Source organism: Procambarus clarkii, chromosome 43 (genome assembly GCF_040958095.1).
Source record: "Procambarus clarkii isolate CNS0578487 chromosome 43, FALCON_Pclarkii_2.0, whole genome shotgun sequence".
Lineage (NCBI taxonomy): Eukaryota > Metazoa > Arthropoda > Malacostraca > Decapoda > Cambaridae > Procambarus > Procambarus clarkii.
In genome coordinates this window covers 9751740-9773726 of record NC_091192.1, presented here as the reverse complement: position 1 = coordinate 9773726, position 21987 = coordinate 9751740, and the positions used below count along the sequence as shown (strand labels likewise).

General features: G+C 43.1%; 1 protein-coding gene across 2 annotated transcripts in view; it reads right to left on the bottom strand.

Moving 5' to 3' along the window:
- LOC123755724 (RING finger protein 17) overlaps positions 1-21987 on the bottom strand; it is a 928112-nt gene that overhangs the window by 351655 nt on the left and 554470 nt on the right. For both annotated transcript variants that reach the window (XM_045738465.2, XM_069300037.1), the window contains 2 exons: positions 16784-16919; positions 7343-7544 (listed from right to left, as the gene is read on the bottom strand). In XM_045738465.2, the coding sequence (XP_045594421.2) occupies positions 7343-7544; positions 16784-16919 (338 nt within the window). The remainder of the gene's footprint in view (positions 1-7342; positions 7545-16783; positions 16920-21987) is intronic.

Genomic DNA, 21987 nt, shown 5'->3' with positions numbered 1-21987 from the left:
ATTTTCATGTTTACGAATGATCTCTTGTTTTTCCTCTATGGTCATCCTAACATGTATTTTCTTAGGTTTAACCTTACCACTGACTTTCTTGTTACCTATGGTGTGATATGTAATACAGTAATTACTTTTATGTTCAAAACTCCAAAAAGCCAAAAAACAATTAAATTCTTTACAAAGAATTCAAATGCAGTCATCACCAACCAAGAGGCACTGGTAAACTGAGGCGTGGGCGACCGTGCCACCAGGGACTTCGTGCTGGGTCACCCATTCGCTTATCAACAAACTACATTACCCAAGGCAAAGCTCGTAACCCAATTCAAATTTTATGAAGAAATTGAGCTCGTAACCCGAAAAGTTCATAAATACGGGCATTCGAAAGCCAAGGTGTCACTATATATATAAACACCACAGTCGAGACAACTGGCTGCAACCTGCGACTCAAGGCTACACACGCCTGAGAAGGGCCAGGAACATTAACAAGGTATCGTGCGGCCAGGACCCTGTTCAACCTCCATAAGCCCCGAGCTTGAATGTCAGCCCAAGACATATTACAAAAAACAGCAGCCAAAGCTGCAAACTTAGAAATGTCATGGGCATGGGGATAGACCCATGGCTGGGTCTAGTCATGGCTGGCTGGCTGGCTGGCTGGCTGGCTGGCTGGCTGGCTGGCTGGCTAGCAGGACCAAATAATACTGCAAACGACCTCAGAGACGCACGCCCTAGAACAGGGAAGAAGGGAAACTGGGTCAACCCAAAGCGCGTCACCTGCCACAAGTAACAGCAAAGAGCTGCAAACGGACACAAAAAGATGCACCCCCCGGTCAAACCAACCAAGTATAAAACAACCCAAGGACCTCTCCGGAGAGCAGCAGTCTCATTCTACGCTAGAAAAGACTGCTGCAAACGAACAAAACAACCACCACGACCGAAGAAAGAGCAGGAAACTCCCTGCGCCGGAGGAGAGCATGAAGTTCCCCGACCCCCAGAAAATAATGCCAACAAGAAAAAGCCTTAGAAAAAGTCCTGAACTGAGGGTGGGGGGATGGGGGCCACCACAAACTGAGAAGGAGAGAGAAAAAAAAGAGCATGCAGTCCAATGACCAAGACAGCTCAGGTGGGACATGAGCAAGCCAGAGGTGAAACAATCCCCGAAAAAGATTGCGGAAAGGAACAGATGTGACATCCACTCCGGACGTAAGATGGAGCAACTCCGCTAGCGCTGCATGATATGAGGCAACAGTATTCTGCCTAAGATGACGGTCCTGAAACTACCGAGAGAGAAAGGACAAAACAACCCGACCAGAAATCGAAGACAGCCTACGAAGTGACAAAAAGTCACAAAAGGACCACCAGGAAACTTCATACTGCCGCCGAGACGAAATTCGCAAGAGCACACACTCAATGAAGTCACCTGATCACCATACAGGTGGTGATAAACCGGCATCAAATAGACCAGACACAAATCGTGAAGTAGAAGACCGAACCAGCCACGTACCAGTCAAGTCCAATCTGCTGAAAGAGGCGGAGTCGTAGAAAGACCCTCAAGTTTGAACACCAAGCAAGCAGTGCCTGAAACCAAGCCTGGGCTGGCCACCAAAAGGCCAACAGCACTACTCTCCCCTGGTACATCTCCAAGCGAGCCATGTAGGACCTGGAGCAACAACCAAACCGGGGGGAAGCGGTACAGGCATCCCCACCTCAACCAGTTCAGCCGAAAGGCATCGACCCTGATGACCTCGCAGTCCGGGAAGGGCACCACATATACCAGGAGACGCCTCGACCAGGCCGACATGAAGAGGTCCACCTCCGGGCGCCCAAATGTCTGGCAGAGCCAAAGGAATGAAGAGTTGTCGACCGTCCACTTCATGGACAGGGAAATGAAACAGGAAAGACCATCTGCCAAGGCATTAGACATCCCCCTGGATATGAACTGCCAGGAGAGCCAAATCCCGAGAACTCAGCAGACTAGTCACTCGAAGCGCCCAGCCCCAAAGAGCCAAGGACTGCATCAAACCCCCAGGTTCAGGCAATGAACTATCCAGGAGCAGTCCAAATTGATACGAATTGTCGATCTGCAGAGCGACAAATCCTCTGAAGCGAAAGCCACACCGCAACAAACTCCCAGACCATGCTGTGAGCCCGATGGAAGGACAGACCCCACCAAACCCAAACAGCCTGGTGAGCACTGGTCACAAAGCCCCAGCCAAGAGACGATGCATTTGTGAACACATCGAGCGAGGGCATGGGTAGGCGCCACGGCACTGAACCCCGAAAAACCTGTAGAGGAAACAGGTGATGCAGCAGCTGACGCAAGGCAAGAGAGTAGCAGAAGGAACGTCCCCCAAGGAACTAGAACAGCCGCCGAAGCCAGATTCGACCCGACAGGTAGACCAGCATAGCGAAGTTCAGACTTCTGCACAGCTGCTCGAGCAACTGACGAGTGACGCGGGTACCCTCCAAAAACAGCCGAAGGTGGGACTGCGGCTACAGCAATGCCGTTGGAGGGAGACACAAGGAAGCAGTCCAAGAGTTCCACACAAGACCCAGCCAAGTCCGAACCTGAGAGAGAACCAAATAGAACGTCCTCCAGTTCACCAAGAACCCGAACCCAGCAAGCTGGGAAAGAACCAAATCTCTGGCGAGCAGACATGTGGACTGGCTGGAAGCCCAGACCAGTTACTTGTCAAGGTAAGCCAGAACCCGAACCTCAAACAGACACAAAGGGCCATAACGACCTGGGTAAGGCATGTAAATATGTGAGGCTCCAGATTCAAGCCAAATGGAAGAAACGAAAGCTGTAAGCATACCGCCCCATGACAAAACCGAGCCAGTCCCTGAACCCCGCATGAAGTGGGACGTGTATCCCTGAAGTCCAGGGACACCATTCAAGCACCCAGCTCCAAACGCAGCCAGACCTGAGAGAGAGTGCTCATCCGAAAGGTGGGGCAAGAAATCCAGGGGTTCAGACGGGACAAGTCCAGAATGAACCTCAAATCCGCACAGTCCTGTTTTGGAACTGGAAACAGGCGGGAAACCCACCTGAGGGACGCCGTCGTTTCGACCATGCCCAAGCATACCCACTCCAGGATGACCCAACTGAGTGCAGGGAAAGAGACCTACCCTGCCAGCCCCGAACTTCCCTAAGGAGGAGCCACCCACCCAATGCCATTGCAGGCTGGAAGAAACCAAACGAAATGCCAATTAATCATGGGACCAGGTGAGAGCAAACAGCGTGAGCTTTTCCCCCATAGCCCTGTCAACAGGTTGAACCGCCAAAAGCCGAGGACCCTTACGAGAGCCCGACAGATGCTTAGAAATCACTGTGCTGACTAGACACTGACTGCTCCGCAGGAGGGGCCTGCCCCGAATCTGGCACTACTGGCTTACATCGACCGAAGGAACCCCGAGCCTTGGCACAACCCTTCCGGGCAGGACTCCAATCCCCCCCCCCACCGAGGACCAACAAATCTGAGATAGGCCGGCAACTAGACAAAGCCGTCTACAGAAAATGCACCACCACAGACTCTGCAAACAGCAACCGACAAAATGGGGACGAAAAGCTTAGAGCCCAAGGGCCCAAGCTGATTCCAAAGAGTGGACAAGCACCACCTGTCGGCACGCAAGGCGAGAAGCATAAACCAGAGACACCGCTTCCTTTGGAATTGGCGCAAACAATTTCAACAAGACAGACGACGGCCGAGCCGCAGAGGCAAGCACACCAGATGCTGGGCCGGAACCCAGCTCCTCTGACTCCTCCTCAAGCCAGTCCAAAGACAGCTGGAGCAGAGAAAATAATTGCAAGACCGAATCCAAATCCCAATGGGCGTGCAAATCCTCAGCTACCAGGGACACTGAAAGGTAGGGAACCTGCACCTGAAGCTGTACCTGGCCGACATCGCGAGGAAGCACAGGGACAAACAAGCACACATTGAGGTGCTCCAACTCACCCCCCAGGTAAACCAGGTAAACCATAGTTGACTCCTGCCACTCAAGCATACGGGTCCAATAGAACGCATGCTACGCCCCCAACGAAAAGAAAGGGCAGTTTGCCAGCCAGGAAGACTCCGGCACCTCGTAAACGAACCCAGTAAGGAAAAGAGGAGACAAACTCGAAGGAAAAAGGATCTATTATCGAGGCGTAATCCGGGTCTTGCAGGAGGCAAGCCACAATGGCCTCCTGCATTTCTCTAAGCAGGATGTGGGAAGCCAAAAACCTCCGTAAAGAGGGAACCGAGGAACCAAAGGGAACCCGGAACTAAATCCAGGGAGGAGCCAAACTCGTATGAAACTCGTACAGGGAGAAGGGAATAAGAAACCCCTCCCCCTGTAACAATCTCTCCTCCCCTGTGCCAAGGGTACCAACACACAAGTGGGGTCAAACTGGTCTCAAGTTCCCCCAAGTCAACTCCTTCCCAGCCTTGGGATCCTCCACGTTAGGAACCAGGGTTGAACCGTCCTCCAAACCCCCTGCCTCTGGACTTAACCCTTAAATTGCGCATCGCATCATATGATGCTTTGGAGTACTACGCAAGATTTAAACGGCCCGCGGATACACGGGGTTCACCACACCTTCATCAGGGCTCTTGTAAACAGACGCCATTTTTTAAAAAAATCATGGGCCAAACTCCCGGGTGTTATTGGGCTCAGTATTGAGTGAGCAACCAAGCCTGACGCACGCAGCATGAACTCACAGCACTGCTATTCAGCTTGTGACCACAGCATCACCTAAAAATGCCATAATATACTTGTTCATGCTATTATGTAGCGATGATATTATTACAGAAGACCCCGGACTGTGATAAAACTGACCAGGGTTCTGATAATAGCAGGATTGTGGTGATATTTAGCACTATGCTCCATGGAGGGAGGAGTAATGCTGTGGGAGGGAGGGTGGTGGCGTTGTCTTCTGACTGTGTGTGGCCACCTTTTATTGACTGCACTCACCATACCAGCTTAGTGGTTCGCTATGGTGAACACAAATGTAGATACTTATATATAACGTGTGTATAGAGGGTATAAACAGCAAGAGTAGGAGGTTGGGAGCCGCCATTTTGGTGAGGGCGTTGGCATCGTCTGCACGATTTATCATGTTTACTGGTGACCACGATGGTCTTTGGGCACCATACCAGTTTACTTGTACAAGTATAGTGAATAAAACAGGTAGATATTTATATATAATGTGTGTATATAGCATAATAACACCACAAACAGTATTGTTGGAGGAGAAATATTAGTGCGTCTGGCCTTGAGGGCGGCCGCCACCAGCTGACTGTGTGAGTAGCTACGTCTTTGTGTCCTTACTCACCATACAAGCTTAGATGTACAGTTATGGTGAACAAAACATGTAAATACTTATATATAACGTATGTATATAAAAGCAAAAACAGTATGGTGGGTGGAGAATTGTGGCAAGTCAGGTGAGGTGAGGGAGGAAGGGAGTGGCAGCCAGTTACGGGCTGCCACTGGCTGCCACTGCCACTCAGCATACCAACTTAGTGCTTCGTTATGGTGAACACGAATGTAGATACTTATATATAGCGTCTGTATATAGTGAATAAAAGCAAAAATAGTATTGTGGGAGGAGAATGTGGGTGAGTTGGGTGACTTGAGGGAGGGAGGAAGTAGCAGCCAGTGGCGGACTGCCACTGCCACCCAGCATGCCAACTTAGTGATTCGTTATGGTGAACACGAATGTAGATACTTATATATAACGTCTGTATATAGTGAATAAAAGCAAAAACAGTATGGTGGGAGGAGAATGTGGGCGAGTGAGGTGTAGAGGAGGGCGTGAGTGGCTGGCTGGTGTGTGGCGGTCACTCCTCGTTACTTTTTGACTCATAATAGCAAGTTAGTGGTTCGTTATGGTGAACAAAACATGCAGATACTTATATATAACCTGTGTATATAGTGTAATAACCGACAAAGTATTTGTTCACTGTTTGATGAGCATAATTGAATCAACAATATGCACAAAATATTTTTGAGTACAGTGATGATTCACTCATTTTATTATATAAATATATCACACTACACACTATTGAATAATATTACAGCAAAAAAAAACTACGAAAAATCAATCAGACATATTGAAATAATTAAGTTATTATCTCTGTGGCAACTCCGGCCTGACAGCTGGCAAGCAACAGACCGGCTGGGACGCACACTGAGTTTTTTGCCAGACTTCCCCGCCCTATAGCAGGCAATATATGCCACTTACGATTTTTTTTATTATTTTTCCCATGATCAGTGAACACAAATTAATAGGTTAGGAAGAAAAAAAAGATTTTTTTTTTTTCTTTTTTGTATGCGCCTGTGGGTATCAAATGGTATATAGCCATACGCCATTTAAGGGTTAATAACCCTGTGGACGACCTGAGACATATGAAGAGAGGCCTGGAACAGGAAATGAGGAAAATTAGGTCAACCCAAAGTGCGTTCCCGGCTACAGAAGCCGAGGGGCACAAGTAACTGTGCAGAGCTGCCACTAGACACAACACATAATGCACCCCCGGCCTGACCAAACAACCATCACGAAACCAAAGGCTCGCCCCAAAAGCCCACCTCTGAAAAAGGAGACGGCTGCAACTGATCAAAATGCCACTAAGACCCAAAGAGCAGAAACCTCTGTGAAGGAGGAGAGCATAAAGCTCACTGACCCAACCCCTACAGGCCAATGTCAACATAAACAGAGCCTTCTGGAAACAATCAACCGAAGAGACCATGACAAACCGAGAAGAGAGAATGAGAGAAAAAGAGAGCCCCCCCCCCCATACCCGGGTCCAGGACGGTTTAGGTGGTGCATGAGCAGGCGGGATGTGAAACAAAACCCGAGAAAGAGTAAGGAAAGGGGTAGCAGTGACATCCACTCTGAATGCAAGCTACTAGGTGAACGAAGGCATCAAGTGTAAGGAATGTGCTCAAATGTCTCAACCTGTTTAGGAGCCAAATATGGAACAAACTGTCTGTGATCAAACTACATCAACCACTTGAATTTTTCAGCAAGATTCATTATACAAATTAGATGTATAATGTTATTTTACAACAAAAACAACAATACAACAAAACATGAAGACTTTGCTCCCAAAACAAGTATATCAACACATCACAAAACCACACACTGTTGTGAAATCAGTTGATCATAAGACAAATACCTTTGGCTGGAAAATCATGATTAGAACCTGCAAAACATACTGGAATCTTCTTTACTATACTGTACAGTACAAAATGTGAACTCTTGTCTAAACAATTACAAATACAGTAATAACCATTGGATCACTGGTCAACTTTTAGGAGTTAAACATTATCATTTACAATACATTAATATGATATTTACATTGCTTACCTTGCATTTAATGAAATTATCAATATTGACATATTCAATGATAAGTAACTGCAATGTAACACCACTTATGAGTTCAGCAAATATTTGAATAGCTTCAGAATCCCAAATCTCGCCTCTAGAAGGTACAATCTCCCACAGACAACATGCCAGAGCAAATGCAGGAACACTTTCCTGTTGATACTCAGTTGGACATTCACGTAATCTGCAAAACAGACAAATTACATTAATGTGACAATAATTTACACTGATATGATTATTGTAATTTTTTTAGCTTTATTTAACTACTGCAATGAACATGGCACTTTAAGGTGTTTGATTGGTGGTGTGAACAGTGCCTTCAGGAACATGTAGATATATAAAAGAATAAAAAGACCCACACCTACACAGGGCTCACAATTAAGTCTCCAGTAACCATCTTCTATCTTGAGAACAAATCCAGAGTCCCTCACTTTCCTTCTAGGGACGGAGCATGCAGGTGGGACACCATTAATGAAGCCACCTGCTCACCACACAAGTGGTAATAGACTCGAGTCAGGAAGACCAAACACGAAGACTCGAAGAGAAGATCGAACCAGCCACTTAAGGGACCAGAGTGATCTGCTGAAAGAGGCGGAGCCGCAGGAAAACCCGCGGACTACTCTCTATAAGCTAAGCTAAGAGGACTACTCTCCCCTGTAAAATTTTCAAGCGAGCTAGGACCTGGAGCAACAGCTGAACCGGGAGGAAGAGGTACAGGTAACCCCACCTCGACCAGTCCAACTGCCAGGCATCGACCCAGACGGCCTCGCAGTCGGGACAAGATGCCATGTATACCTGGAGACGCTTAAACCGCACCAACGCGAGTAGGTTCACCTCCAGGAGCTCGTACGTCCAGCAGAGCCAACGAAATGAGTCTGTTTTGACCGTCCATTCCATGGACAGGGGAATGAACCATGAAAAGCCATCTGCCAGGACGTTGGACACCCCTTGAACGTAAACAGCCAGGAGAGCCAAACCCAAGAACTCAGCAGACGAATCACCTGAAACGACCAGCCCCAAAGAGCCAAGGACTGCATCAAACCCCCCTTGGCTATGGCAATGAACCCCCGGGGAGCAGTCTGAATGGAGCCCAATTGGCGATCTGCGAGCAACCCAAACCCTCCGAAGCAACATAAACACCACCGCAAACTCTCGCACAATGCTGTGGGCCTCACAGAAGGATGGACCCCACTGTCCCTGGCTGACCTGGTAAACACTTGTCACAAAGCCCCACCTCAGAGACGACGCGTCTGTGAACACATTGGGCGAGTGCTCGGGTTGGCGCCAAGTCACTAAACCTCTGAAAAACCCGAAGAGGAAGCTGGTGATGCAGCAGCACCCAGAGGTCGTGAGAGAGGCGGACGGTATGTCCCCAAAGGAACGAGAACAGCCGACGAAGCCAAAACCAACCTGGCGGATATACCATAATTACAAAGTTCAGGCTCCCACAAAAAAGCTTTGAGCAACCGCCGCGTGACCCAGGAAACCCTCAGGAACAGACGAAGGCGGTAATGCAGGCGAAGCAGAGCCACCGGAGGAAAAGACAAGGAAGCGGTCCGAGTGTCCCCCATAAGATCCAGCCAAGACAGAGCCTGAGAGGGAACCAGGTGGGACTTCCGCCAGTTCACCAGGAACCCGAACCCTGCAAGCTGGGAAAAAAACAGATCCCTGGTGAGCAGACACGCAGACTGGATGGGAGCTCAAACCAGCTAGTCGTTCAGGTAGGCCAGAACCTAAAACACCTAACAGATGCAGACAGGCCATCGCGACCCGAGTAAGGCGTGTGAAAACATAAGGCACCAGATTCAAGCTGTGTAGAAGGAAATGAAAGCGGTAACCTTGATGCCCACAATGAAACTGAGCCAGTCCATGAACCTCAGATGAATCGGGACATGCCAATACACATCCTTGAGGTCCAGGGACAACATCCAAGCGCCCGGCTTCAAATGAAGACTGACCTGGGAAAGAGTAGTCATCCGGAAAGAGGGGCAATAAACCCACGGGTTCAGATGGGACACATACAGAATGAACCTGAGGTCTGTGCAGTCCTGTATCAGAACCGGAAAAAGGCGGGACACCCACCAGAGAAAAAGCCATTTCGATCATGCCACAGCGAACCCACTCTAAGACGACTCGACAGAGCGCCATCCCGAATCCCCTGAAAGAAGAGGAGCCACCTAATGCCACCACAGGCCACACAAAACGACCCTAAAGGCACACAAATCGTGGAACCAGGCATGAGCAAACAGAGCAAGTCTCCAACCCCCCATCAATGGGACGAACTGCAGAAGGGCCAACACATCTTACGAGAACCTAAGCAGAGCACAGGGCAATTCCCACGCCGACCAGAAAAAGACAGATCCGAAGGTGCCAACTGTCCTGAATCTGGCCCCACTGGCTGACCACGACGGGAAGAAAACAGAGTCCTGGCACGACCCTTCCAGGAAGGCCCCCCATGAGCCCCCCCCCCCCCCCCCCCCCTGAAGGATTAACAAGTCTGACACAGGACGGCAACTAACCAAAGCTGCCTGCAGATACTGCACAACTGCAGACTCTGCAGACACCATTGGACAAAAAGGCGAAGACAACCTAAGGGCCAGGGCCCAAGCAGATTCCAAGGAAAAAGCTAGCACTGCCTGCCAACACGAGTTGAGAAGCAAAAAACTGTGAAACCGCATCCCGCAGGAGCGACGCAAACAGCAACAATGCAGACGATGCAAGCACCGCCGAGGTTAATGCACCAGACCCAGAGGCGGCCCCAAGCTCCTCCACATCCAACTCGAGCCAATCCAAGGACAGCTCGATGAGGGAGAAGAAACGCAGTGCCAAAGCCAGCAGGCCACGTGTATGCAAATCCTCCGCAACAAAAGCAGCCGAAAGAGAAGGAACTTGCACATGAAGGTGCATCACACCAACATTCCACAGAAGGGGAGGGGCGAACAAACATGCACCGAGATGCTCAAATTGGCACCCCCCCCAGGAAAACCAGCAATGCCATCTGAGCCTCCCTCCACTCCCACTCAAGCGCGCAGGATCACCAGAATGTGTCCCAAGGCTCCAACAAGAAGAGCGGGCAGCCTGCTAACCATGATGACTCCGGAACTTCTTAACGAACCCAGTATAGACACGAAGATCCATACACAAAGGAATGCAGATCCATCACGAAAGCATAATCCGGGTCACGCAGGATTTAAGCTGCAAGGGCTTCCCGCACCACATGTGACGGGAAGCGGGGAGCCGAAAACCTCCGGAAAGGATGGGACCGAGAAACTCATGGGATCATGGAACCGAACCCGGGGAGGGGCAGAGGCCATATCCAATTCTTACAGGGAGTGAATGAGATCTCCCTCTCCTTGTAACACCAAGCCCTGCTCTGAAGGTACAAAATCCCAGGATGGGTCCAATGGGGCCTAAGACCCCAAGACAACTTGTCCCCCGCCTCGAGAACCTCACCCCGAGGACCCGGGGCAGAGCCGCCCTCCAAAACCCACCTGGCTTCTAAAGAAAAGGCAGGAGCAGCTGAAAATGCATAAACAAAGGGGCCCCACTAGTCAGACCCCAGTAGCTCCGGCTGGAAGACTAGGGTCGAATGCCTCCGCTGCCACCCCGGAAGATGACTTCCCCAAGACCACCCTAGTCTCAACACCAACTAAACCCAGCCCCGACTCCGAAACCCTCAGACGTTTCAGAGCCGGAAGCAAGGGGGGAGGGGGGGGTGGGGACCAGATGAACCACCGAAGGGAATGACAAGGAGGGGCAGACGGAACCAATGTCAAAGTGACTCCCACCCCCAAATCCAGGTCCCTGTAACCAAAATGGGGCAGTTTCAGAGAATCTAGGGAAGGAACAAACCTAGCGTATTGCAGCAACCTAAACCAAGCATGCAACGCCTCTGCTGCCTGCATCCTTGTATCATGATCAGTAGCATGGGTGAACTGGAGCACGCACAAACAACAAATGTCACACGACTCTGGGTCAGAAGAATCACCGACCCTACAGGCAGCATGGCAGAGGCACAACCAGTGATTGTCATCCTGAGACAAGAGGACAGAGCAACCATCAACCTCGCACAAAGTGAGAGGGGACTCAAGGGTCACATCCATCGGACCACGGAGCACCCACGGGGTTTCCCAGGGCCCTTAACCTTGGTAACACGTTAAGGGAAGCCCAGGCAGGGTACTGCAAACTGGTGCCCAAGACTACCAATCAAACTTCTGAAAGCTGAACCCCTGGGATGTGTCCACTCACGGGGGCCTAGCAGGGGGTACCACCAAGAATACAGATGTATCTATATAAAGACCCCCATTTATAGGTAGAGGGCAACCAACCAAAGGCAGACCTCCCCCCCCCCCTCACCAGGAAGGAATATAAAAACAAAAAAAAAAACCCACAAGAGGACAATGTAACCAGGCAGAACAAAGCCGGTTGCTATAGGAGGTGTTAACTAGCTGTGCAGTACCCTGTGCCCCTACCAGTGTTGAAAACTACCTAGTACCCAGAGGCAAACCAGGGCAACAGCTGAAGAGGGCGGCCAAGTACCAAGCAGTGAAAGACACAGCGGAGGTAGGTCCCAAGGCGACTTGTGGAAGGTGGCCTTAAGGGCAGTACTTAGCGGGCACTTAGGGAAGGAAACCCTAGGCGCATGCAGCCTAAGTACCGTGGAATATTACTCCTGGCTCACACACTACCTGTAGAGACAGACCATGCCACAAGACACAAACTGAGACCAATTCAGGAGCCAAAGGCACAAGACCACGCCAGCAGCACATCAGCCAAAAACTGTTGGTTGGATTGCAAGCGCGAGGGTCTGGGGCTCCCCTTTACCCCTCCCGGGGGTGTGTGTGTTGCGCAGACAGCGGCACGGCAACATGACGTCGTCATGCTCCTTTGCTAATTTTCGTTTGGGGAGTTCTGTCCACTCGTTCGGCTTTCGGGAGCAATATTTTCACCAGAATAGGGGTTTGTTTTAGGGCACCTTTCTTTCTGGGTGCCAGGTCTGAGCGATGGCAGACATAAAATGCTCCCAACCACACAGGGTTTCTATAGGCCATTGCTCCTTGTGCCTCATCTGAGGGGGCCAGGTTCTGGCTCGTGGTCCCTGGAAGGCCGCACTCCATGCACTTTGACTGATGCCAGAAAGCTAATAATATCCAAATCAGCCTGGATAGCACTGGGAAGCCGACAGGGCTCACCCCCCCCCCTAGTAAAGATAATATTTAAACAGGAATTTTGAGAAGAGTTATATAAGTAATAATAATAATAATAATAATATTTATTTAGGCAAAGGTACATACATAAAGAGATTTTACAAAGTTTGTTGGCTTTATAGATAGAGCTAGTACATACAATGCCTAAAGCCACTATTACGCAAAGCGTTTCGGGCAGGAAAAAACACTAATGACTAAAGCTTAAAACTAATGGGTAAAAAGAACAAAATGTGTTGAGTACAAATAAAAATAGAGGTAAAAGAGGGGGGAACATTGTTGAAAAAGCAGCACAAATACAATTACAAATTACAGAAAATTACATTCAAACAGCGTTGATTTGAAAAACAAGAAAAAACAAAAAACATACATGGGTTGACAATAGAGGGGTAAGGTAGGTTACAGGGAATTTATTAGGTATAGCTTCGTTTTTAACTTAAACTGGTTGAGAGAGGTACAGTCTTTAACATGGTTGGGAAGGTCATTCCACATTCTGGGCCCCTTGATTTGTAGAGCATTTCTAGTTTGATTAAGTCGTACTCTAGGAATATTAAAACTATTTATTTCTGGTGTGGTGCTCATGGGTTCTGTTACAACCTTCTATGAAGCTTTTGAGATCAGGATTGGCATTATAGTTTAGCGTTTTATATATGTATAATACACATGAGAGAATGTGCAGTGACTTAATGTCTAACATATTCAGAGATTTGAGTAGGGGTACCGAGTGATGTCTGGGGCCAGAATTGGATATTGTCCTAATAGCAGCTTTGTGTTGAGTAATTAGAGGACGTAAGTGATTTTGGGTAGTAGAGCCCCAAGCACAGATACCATAGTTGAGATATGGATAGATAAGGGAGTAATAGAGAGTCACCAGGGCAGGGCGTGGTACGTAATATCTGATCTTAGAAAGAATGCCCACAGTTTTTGAAACTTTTTTTGATATGTTTAGAATGTGTCCCTGGAAATTCAGCTTGTGGTCAATGAGAATGCCAAGGAATTTGCCATCTAATTTGTTACAAATTTGGGTATTGTTTATTTTGAGGTTTATTTGATTAGAGGATTTATTGCCAAACAGAATATAGAAAGTTTTGTCAATGTTAAGGGTGAGTTTGTTGGCAGTTAGCCACAGATGGACTTTATTTAGCTCAGTATTTACTGTGGCATTTAGAGCAAGGGGATCAGGACTGGAGTAAATGAAGGTTGTGTCGTCAGCAAATAGAATTGGTTTGAGGTGTTGGGAGGCATTTGGAAGGTCATTAATGTAGATGAGAAAGAGGAGAGGGCCAAGTATGCTGCCCTGGGGAACACCAATGTTGATGGGTAGGGTGGGAGAAATTGTATTATTCACAGAAACACATTGGAGCCTGTCAGTAAGGTAGGATTTGAGGTATTGTAGGGAGTGTCCTCTGACACCATAATGATGTAATTTAAGAAGAAGGTTTTGGTGGTTGACAGTATCGAAAGCTTTACGCAGGTCCACAAATAACCCAACAGGGAACTCATTTTTATCAAGAGCTGTATGAATCGAGTTAAGCATACTAATAAGTGCATCGTTAGTGCTTTTTTTGGGCCTGAAGCCATATTGGCAAGGGCTAAGTATATTGAGTTTGGCTAGATATGAGTAAAGCTGCTTATAGATTAGTTTTTCAAAAATTTTTGACAAGTTTGGCAGGATTGATATAGGTCTGTAGTTGTTAACATCTGTGAGATCACCACATTTGTGGACAGGCGTTACTCTCGCTTTTTTTAGAATATCTGGAAAGGTTTGGAGTTCAAGTGACTTGTTGAAGAGCAAAGCAATAGCAGGGGCTAAAGATCTGGAGGCTTTTTTGTAGATTAAAGTTGGTATCTCCTCAAGGGCACCAGACTTGGTTTAAAGGGAAAGGATTATCTCATTGACGTCAGTGGAATTAATAGGCTTTAGGTACAGAGACTGGGGATAGTTCCCTGTAAGATAGTCCTTAATGTCAGTACTGGAAGATGGAATATCATTAGCAAGGGCTGAACCAATGGAAGAGAAGAACCTATTGAACTCAATAGCAGAATCAGAGGCTGAAAGCTGACCATCGTTATTAGACAGGAGAGTCGGTTTGTTATTTAAAGACTTCTTTGATCCCAATATTTGTGAAATTGTGCTCCAAGTTTGTTTGATGTTGCTCTTTATTTGGGTAAATTTATCTTTGTAGTATTTAGTTTTGGCTCGTCTAATTATCTTAGATAGGAATAATGAGTAATTCTTTGAGAATTCTTTGGAGACAATTCCTAACCTATACTTCTTCTCAAGGTCATGTTTTTTATTAATAGATTTAAGTATTCCCTTTGTAAGCCAGGGATTGTTAAGCCTTTTGGTTGTGACTTGTTTTGTAAGCATAGGACAGTGGGTATTATAAAGGCTAAGAGTTTTTTGAAGAAAAGATTGAACTGCTAGGTTGATGTCCTCTATATTACCTAATTCGGACTCCCAGTTGACATTATCAGTAGCAGTTATAAAATTGTCTATAGCAGTTTCATTGTGTAGTCTAAAACGTATCTCTCTTGACTCAAGAGGTGGTTTGCTAATGTTAGTTAAGAGAAATGTGGGGTAATGGTCTGTAGTGCTATCGGTGATTATACCTGAAGTAAGCGGAGAGGTTATGTTTGTCCAGATGTGATCTAGAGTCGTGGCAGTGCTATCAGTGATTCTAGTAGGTCTAGTGATTAAGGGTATGAGGAAGCAGGAATTCATACAGTTGAGGAAGCTAACAGCAGTAGGGTGTTCTGCCTCGCAGAGGTCAATATTAAAGTCCCCTGCGATAATTAGGTGGTTTTTGTTCAGTCTGTTATCAAGTATTAGATTTCTAAGGTTTGAGTTGAATTCGGACACATCAGTGTTAGGAATTCTATAAACTGCACCCACAGACAGGATAGACTCGGCACCCTTGACTCTGAAGCTGGCGAAGATATACTCCCCATAGCAGTCTCTAGTTCTAATTTCTTTTAAGCATGTTAGTTCTTGGTGGTAGTAAAGAGCAGTGCCCCCACCTCTCTGAAGTTGACGACAGTTGTGAATTGCTGAGTAGTTAGGCATGTTAAAGAGTTGAGTAGTATCCTCTTTCAACCATGTTTCAGTAAGTATAATAAAAGAGAATTTGTTGTCTATAGCTTCAATCAAGGCACTAACATCATCGAAGTGTTTACCTAGGGATCTAACGTTCAAATTGATTACAGAGATATTGTGATTATGAGTTAATACATTGTTTACATCATGTGCTGCAAAATATCTGCAATTTAGATCATTAAAGTGATTATTGTCATAGATAGTGGATAAGAGGTTAAGTTCTGGGTCTATACTTGACTGCATAAAAAAAGCTGATTGCAGGAAAAACAAGAAAAAAAAAAAGAAAAAAATGTACACAATACTGTACAAAACAAACACAAAAGGGGCTTACAGGGGTACAATGGAGTAAGGGAGTATGGCTGGGCTAGGAAACCTAGGTAATAAATGAGATTAACGAAAAAACATATAAACATGGACTATACAAAACACAAGATATAGATATACAAAACAAAAATATAAACAAGACTAAGCAATACAAAAAAAAAATTGAGCAAAAATGAAAAATGAGGTAGATTGCTTACAGGTACTCTCAGGTACACTGTAAGTAACAATAGACAGATAATATATATCAATATAGATAAAAATGTCACGATATAATAAGATAAGCAGTTACAGGAACAGATGAAAAACAAATCTGCTGTAAAATAGAAAGTAATTATAGCAAAACACAACAATATAATAATATAACAATACAATAAGAGCTTACAAAGTATTGAGTCTGCTAAATTAGAGAATAATTATGGCAAGACACAACAATAAATGCAAGTAAACAAAGAATTGAAACAAATAGAGGTAGAATTAAGGTCACTAGATAGCCATGGAGGATACACAAGTTTGGTGGAGAGAACAAAAAATCAGTAGAGGCTGTCAAGATGAATATATAAAAAAATTTGACAAATGATAATTGTAAAGTAAAATAATCTTAAAGATAATAAATTTTATTAAGCTTAGTTTTAACTTATAATTAGTATGAACTTAATTAAAAGAACAAAAATGAGATCAATAATTGATTTCAATAAATGACATAGATCAATACAAATAAATTTAAAATATAAATGAAAGTTTTGAATGAGTAACTGAGAGACAGCAGTTAGTTTAATTTAAAGATAGATTAAGTCTTACCTTGTTGCTTTGAGTTGTTCACTATTACCATAGTCAATATAGTGAACAAAAACTTCACCATTATCAGGGTTTACTGAAGATACAAGAGCACGATAAAAATTATTGTCATGAGTAAACTGGCCAAGATACACCTTGCCTGAAAATATAAATTATTGAAAATATTAAACTTTAATAATAATTATCAAATAGGTGAAAATTTAACTAAACAGATACTGTATGTATATTTATATTTACTGTACTGTATATTGCATATACTATGAATAACAAAGTGATGGAAAATACAGTATTAACAGTCTTCCAGAAATATTTAGGCAATTGTGGCCTAGATGTATATACACATCTAATTGTTATTAACCCTTCAACTGCACATCCTATCAAATAATGGGGTGGCTAAATATGCACAGAATTTGCCTCACATCAGGTGAAATTGTTAGGTACAGCATAAAATATAATAATAATAATAATACTAATGAGAAAATCCATAGGAGCCATGATGAGGATTTGAACCTATGCTCTGGGTATTCCCAATAAATATATATATATTATATATATATTATATATATATATTATATATATATTATATGTGTATATCACGAAAATAAACACGTGATTAAGAATGTGACAATGTCAGACCACGGAGGAAAATGAAACAGGAATTTCCTTAAGTACTTTCGTATATTAAATAAAGGTATATTAGGTTAAAGGTATTGTTTATGGTTCAATGTTGACGCCCCAAACAAACAATTTTCCCGAAAGATTCAGACGAAGCTTACAGGAGTTAAGAGCCGACCCTTCCATTCATATAACAAAGGCTGATAAATCCAGCACTATTGTTATTTTAAACAAGTAAAAAGGACCTTCTGAAGATGTATTTAAACAAGTAAAAAGGACCTTCTGAAGATGTATTTAATATACGAAAGTACTTAAGGAAATTCCTGTTTCATTTTCCTCCGTGGTCTGACATTGTCATATATATTATATATATATATATATATATATATATATATATATATATATATATTTTATATATATATATATATATATATATATATATATATATATATATATATATATATATATATATATATATATATATATATATATATATATATATGTCGTACCTAGTAGCCAGAACTCACTTCTCAGCCTACTATGCAAGGCCCGATTTGCCTAATAAGCTAAGATTTCATGAATTAATTGTTTTTCGACTATCTAACCTACCTAACCTAACCTAACCAAACTTTTTCGGCTACCTAACCCAACCTAACCTATAAAGATAGATTAGGTTAGGTTAGGTAGGGTTGGTTAGGTTCGGTCATATATCTACGTTAATTTTAACTGCAATAAAAAAAAATTGACCTCATACATAATGAAATGGGTAGCTTTATCATTTCATAAGAAAAAAATTAGAGAAAATATATTAATTCAGGAAAACTTGGCTTATTAGGCAAATCGGGCCTTGAATAGTAGGCCGAGAAGTGCGTTCTGGCTACTAGGTACGACATATATATATATGTCGTACCTAGTAGCCAGAACGCACTTCTCAGCCTACTATGCAAGGCCCAATTTGCCTAATAAGCCAAGTTTTCATGAATTAATTGTTTTTCGACTACCTAACCTAACCTAACTTTTTCGGCTACCTAACCTAACCTATAAAGATAGGTTAGGTTAGATTAGGTAGGGTTGGTTAGGTTTAGTCATATATCTACGTTAATTTTACCTCCAATAAAAAAAAATTGACCTCATACATAATGAAATGGGTAGCTTTATCATTTCATAAGAAAAAAATTTGAGAAAATATATTAATTCAGGAAAACTTGGCTTATTAGGCAAATCGGGCCTTGCAAAGTAGGCCGAGAAGTGCGTTCTGGCTACTAGGTACGACATATATATATATATATATATATATATATATATATATATATATATATATATATATATATATATATATATATATATATATATATATATATATATATATATATATATGTCGTACCTAGTAGCCAGAACGCACTTCTCAGCCTAATATGCAAGGCTCGATTTGCCTAATAAGCCAAGTTTTCCTCAATTAATATATTTTCTCTAATTTTTTTCTTATGAAATGATAAAGCTACCCATTTCATTATGTATGATGTCAATTTTTTTTTATTGGAGTTAAAATTAACGTAGATATATGACCAAACCTAACCAACCCTACCTAACCTAACCTAACCTATCTTTATAGGTTAGGTTAGGTTAGGTAGCCGAAAAAGTTAGGTTGGGTTAGGTTAGGTAGGTTAGGTAGTCGAAAAACAATTAATTCATGAAAACTTGGCTTACTAGGCAAATTTGGCCTTGCATAGTAGGCTGAGAAGTGAGTTCTGGCTACTAGGTACGACATATATATATATATATATATATATATATATATATATATATATATATATATATATATATATATATATATATATATATATATATATATATATATGTCGTACCTAATAGCCAGAACGCACTTCTCAGCCTACTATTCAAGGCCCGATTTGCCTAATAAGCCAAGTTTTCATGAATTAATGTTTTTTCGTCTACCTAACCTACCTAACCTAACCTAACCTAGCTTTTTTTGGCTACCTAACCTAACCTTACCTATAAATATAGGTTAGGTTAGGTTAGGTAGGGTTGGTTAGGTTCGGTCATATATCTACGTTAATTTTAGCTCCAATAAAAAAAAATTGACCTCATACATAGAGAAAAGGGTTGCTTTATCATTTCATAAGAAAAAAATTATAGTAAATATATTAATTCAGGAAAACTTGGCTTATTAGGCAAATCGGGCCTTGAATAGTAGGCTGAGAAGTGCGTTCTGGCTATTAGGTACGACATATATATATATATATATATATATATATATATATATATATATATATATATATATATATATATATATATATATATATATATATATATATAAAGGTCAATACCTCTTTGTTCCCATAGCGTCTGAGACGCATGGCCCCTGGGGCAAGAGTGCCTTGGGATTTCTCAAGGAATTGGGTTCCAGGCTCATTGACGTCACCAGAGACCCAAGGGCTTCCAGTTTTTTATTTCAGCGTCTCAGTGTGGCGATCCAGAGGGGAAATGCTTGCTGCGTCCTCGGTTCCTGTCCAGAAGCGGAGGAGCTTCAAGAGATCCATAACCTTTAGGCATTTGTCTTGTATGTTTTGTAACTTTTAAATACACAATAAAGGAAAAAAAAAAAAAAAAGGGAAGGGGGTGGTAGGAGAAAAGCACACAGAAACTGTATTGGACGGGACCTACATTCCCTCCAATGCGTTATGTGTGGTTTCCTCCGAGGCTATGGGTCCCCCTTCTTCCAGCCAGAGGTGTGTGTGTGTGTGTGTGTATATATGTATGTATGTATGTATGTATATGTGTGTGTGTATATATATATATATATATATATATATAATATATATATATATATATATATATATATATATATATATATATATATATGTCGTACCTAGTAGCCAGAACTCACTTCTCAGCCTACTATGCAAGGCCCGATTTGCCTAATAAGTGAAGTTTTCCTGAATTAATATATTTTCTCTATTTTTTTTCTTATGAAATGATAAAGCTACCCATTTCATTATGTATGAGGTCAATTTTTTTTTTATTGGAGTTAAAATTAACGTAGATATATGACCGAACCTAACCAACCCTACTTAACCTAATCTATCTTTATAGGTTAGGTTAGGTTTGGTAGCCGAAAATGTTAGGTTAGGTTAGGTAGTCGAAAAAACATTAATTCATGAAAACTTGGCTTATTAGGGAAATCGGGCCTTGCATAGTAGGCAGAGAAGTGCGTTCTGGCTACTGGCGACATATTATATATATATATATATATATATATATATATATATATATATATATATATATATATATATATATATATATATATATATATATATATATATATATATATATATATATATATACATACACACACACACACACACACAGAACAAGCATGGGAAGAACAAAGCAGCTGGCCCAGATGGCGTTTCACTATGGGTTCTGAGAGAATGTGCATCTGAGCTCAGCATTCCACTTCACCTGATCTTTCAGGCATCCCTGTGTACAGGAATCGTAGCAGACGTGTGGAAACAGGCTAACATAGTTCCAATCTACAAAAGTGGCAGCAGGGAAGACCCCCTCAATTATAGACCTGTATCATTGACAAGTGTAATAGTGAAAGTATTGGAAAAGCTAATCAAAACTAAATGGGTAGAACACCTGGAGAGAAATGATATAATATCAGACAGACAGTATGGTTTTCGATCTGGAAGATCCTGTGTATCGAATTTACTCAGTTTCTATGATCGAGCCACAGAGATACTACAGGAAAGAGATGGTTGGGTTGACTGCATCTATCTGGACCTAAAAAAGGCTTTTGACAGAGTTCCACATAAGAGGTTGTTCTGGAAACTGGAAAATATTGGAGGGGTGACATGTAAGCTTCTATCATGGATGAAAAATTTTCTGACTGATAGAAAAATGAGGGCAGTAATCAGAGGCAATGTATCGGAATGGAGAAATGTCACAAGTGGAGTACCACAGGGTTCAGTTCTTGCACCAGTGATGTTTATTGTCTACATAAATGATCTACCAGTTGGTATACAGAATTATATGAACATGTTTGCTGATGATACTAAGATAATAGGAAGGATAAGACATTTAGATGATTGTCATGCCCTTCAAGAAGACCTGGACAAAATAAGTATATGGAGCACCACTTGGCAAGTGGAATTTAATGTTAATAAATGTCATGTTATGGAATGTGGAATTGGAGAACATAGACCCCACACAACCTATATATTATGTGAGAAATCTTTAAAGAATTCTGATAAAGAAAGAGATCTAGGGGTGGTTCTAGATAGAAAACTATCACCTGAGGACCACATAAAGAATATTGTGCAAGGAGCCTATGCTATGCTTTCTAACTTCAGAACTGCTTTTAAATACATGGATGGTGATATACTAAAGAAATTGTTCACGACTTTTGTTAGGCCAAAACTAGAATATGCAGCTGTTGTGTGGTGCCCATATCTTAAGAAGCACATCAACAAACTGGAAAAGGTGCAAAGACATGCTACTAAGTGGCTCCCAGAACTGAAGGGCAAGAGCTACGAGGAGAGGTTAGAAGCATTAAATATGCCAAAACT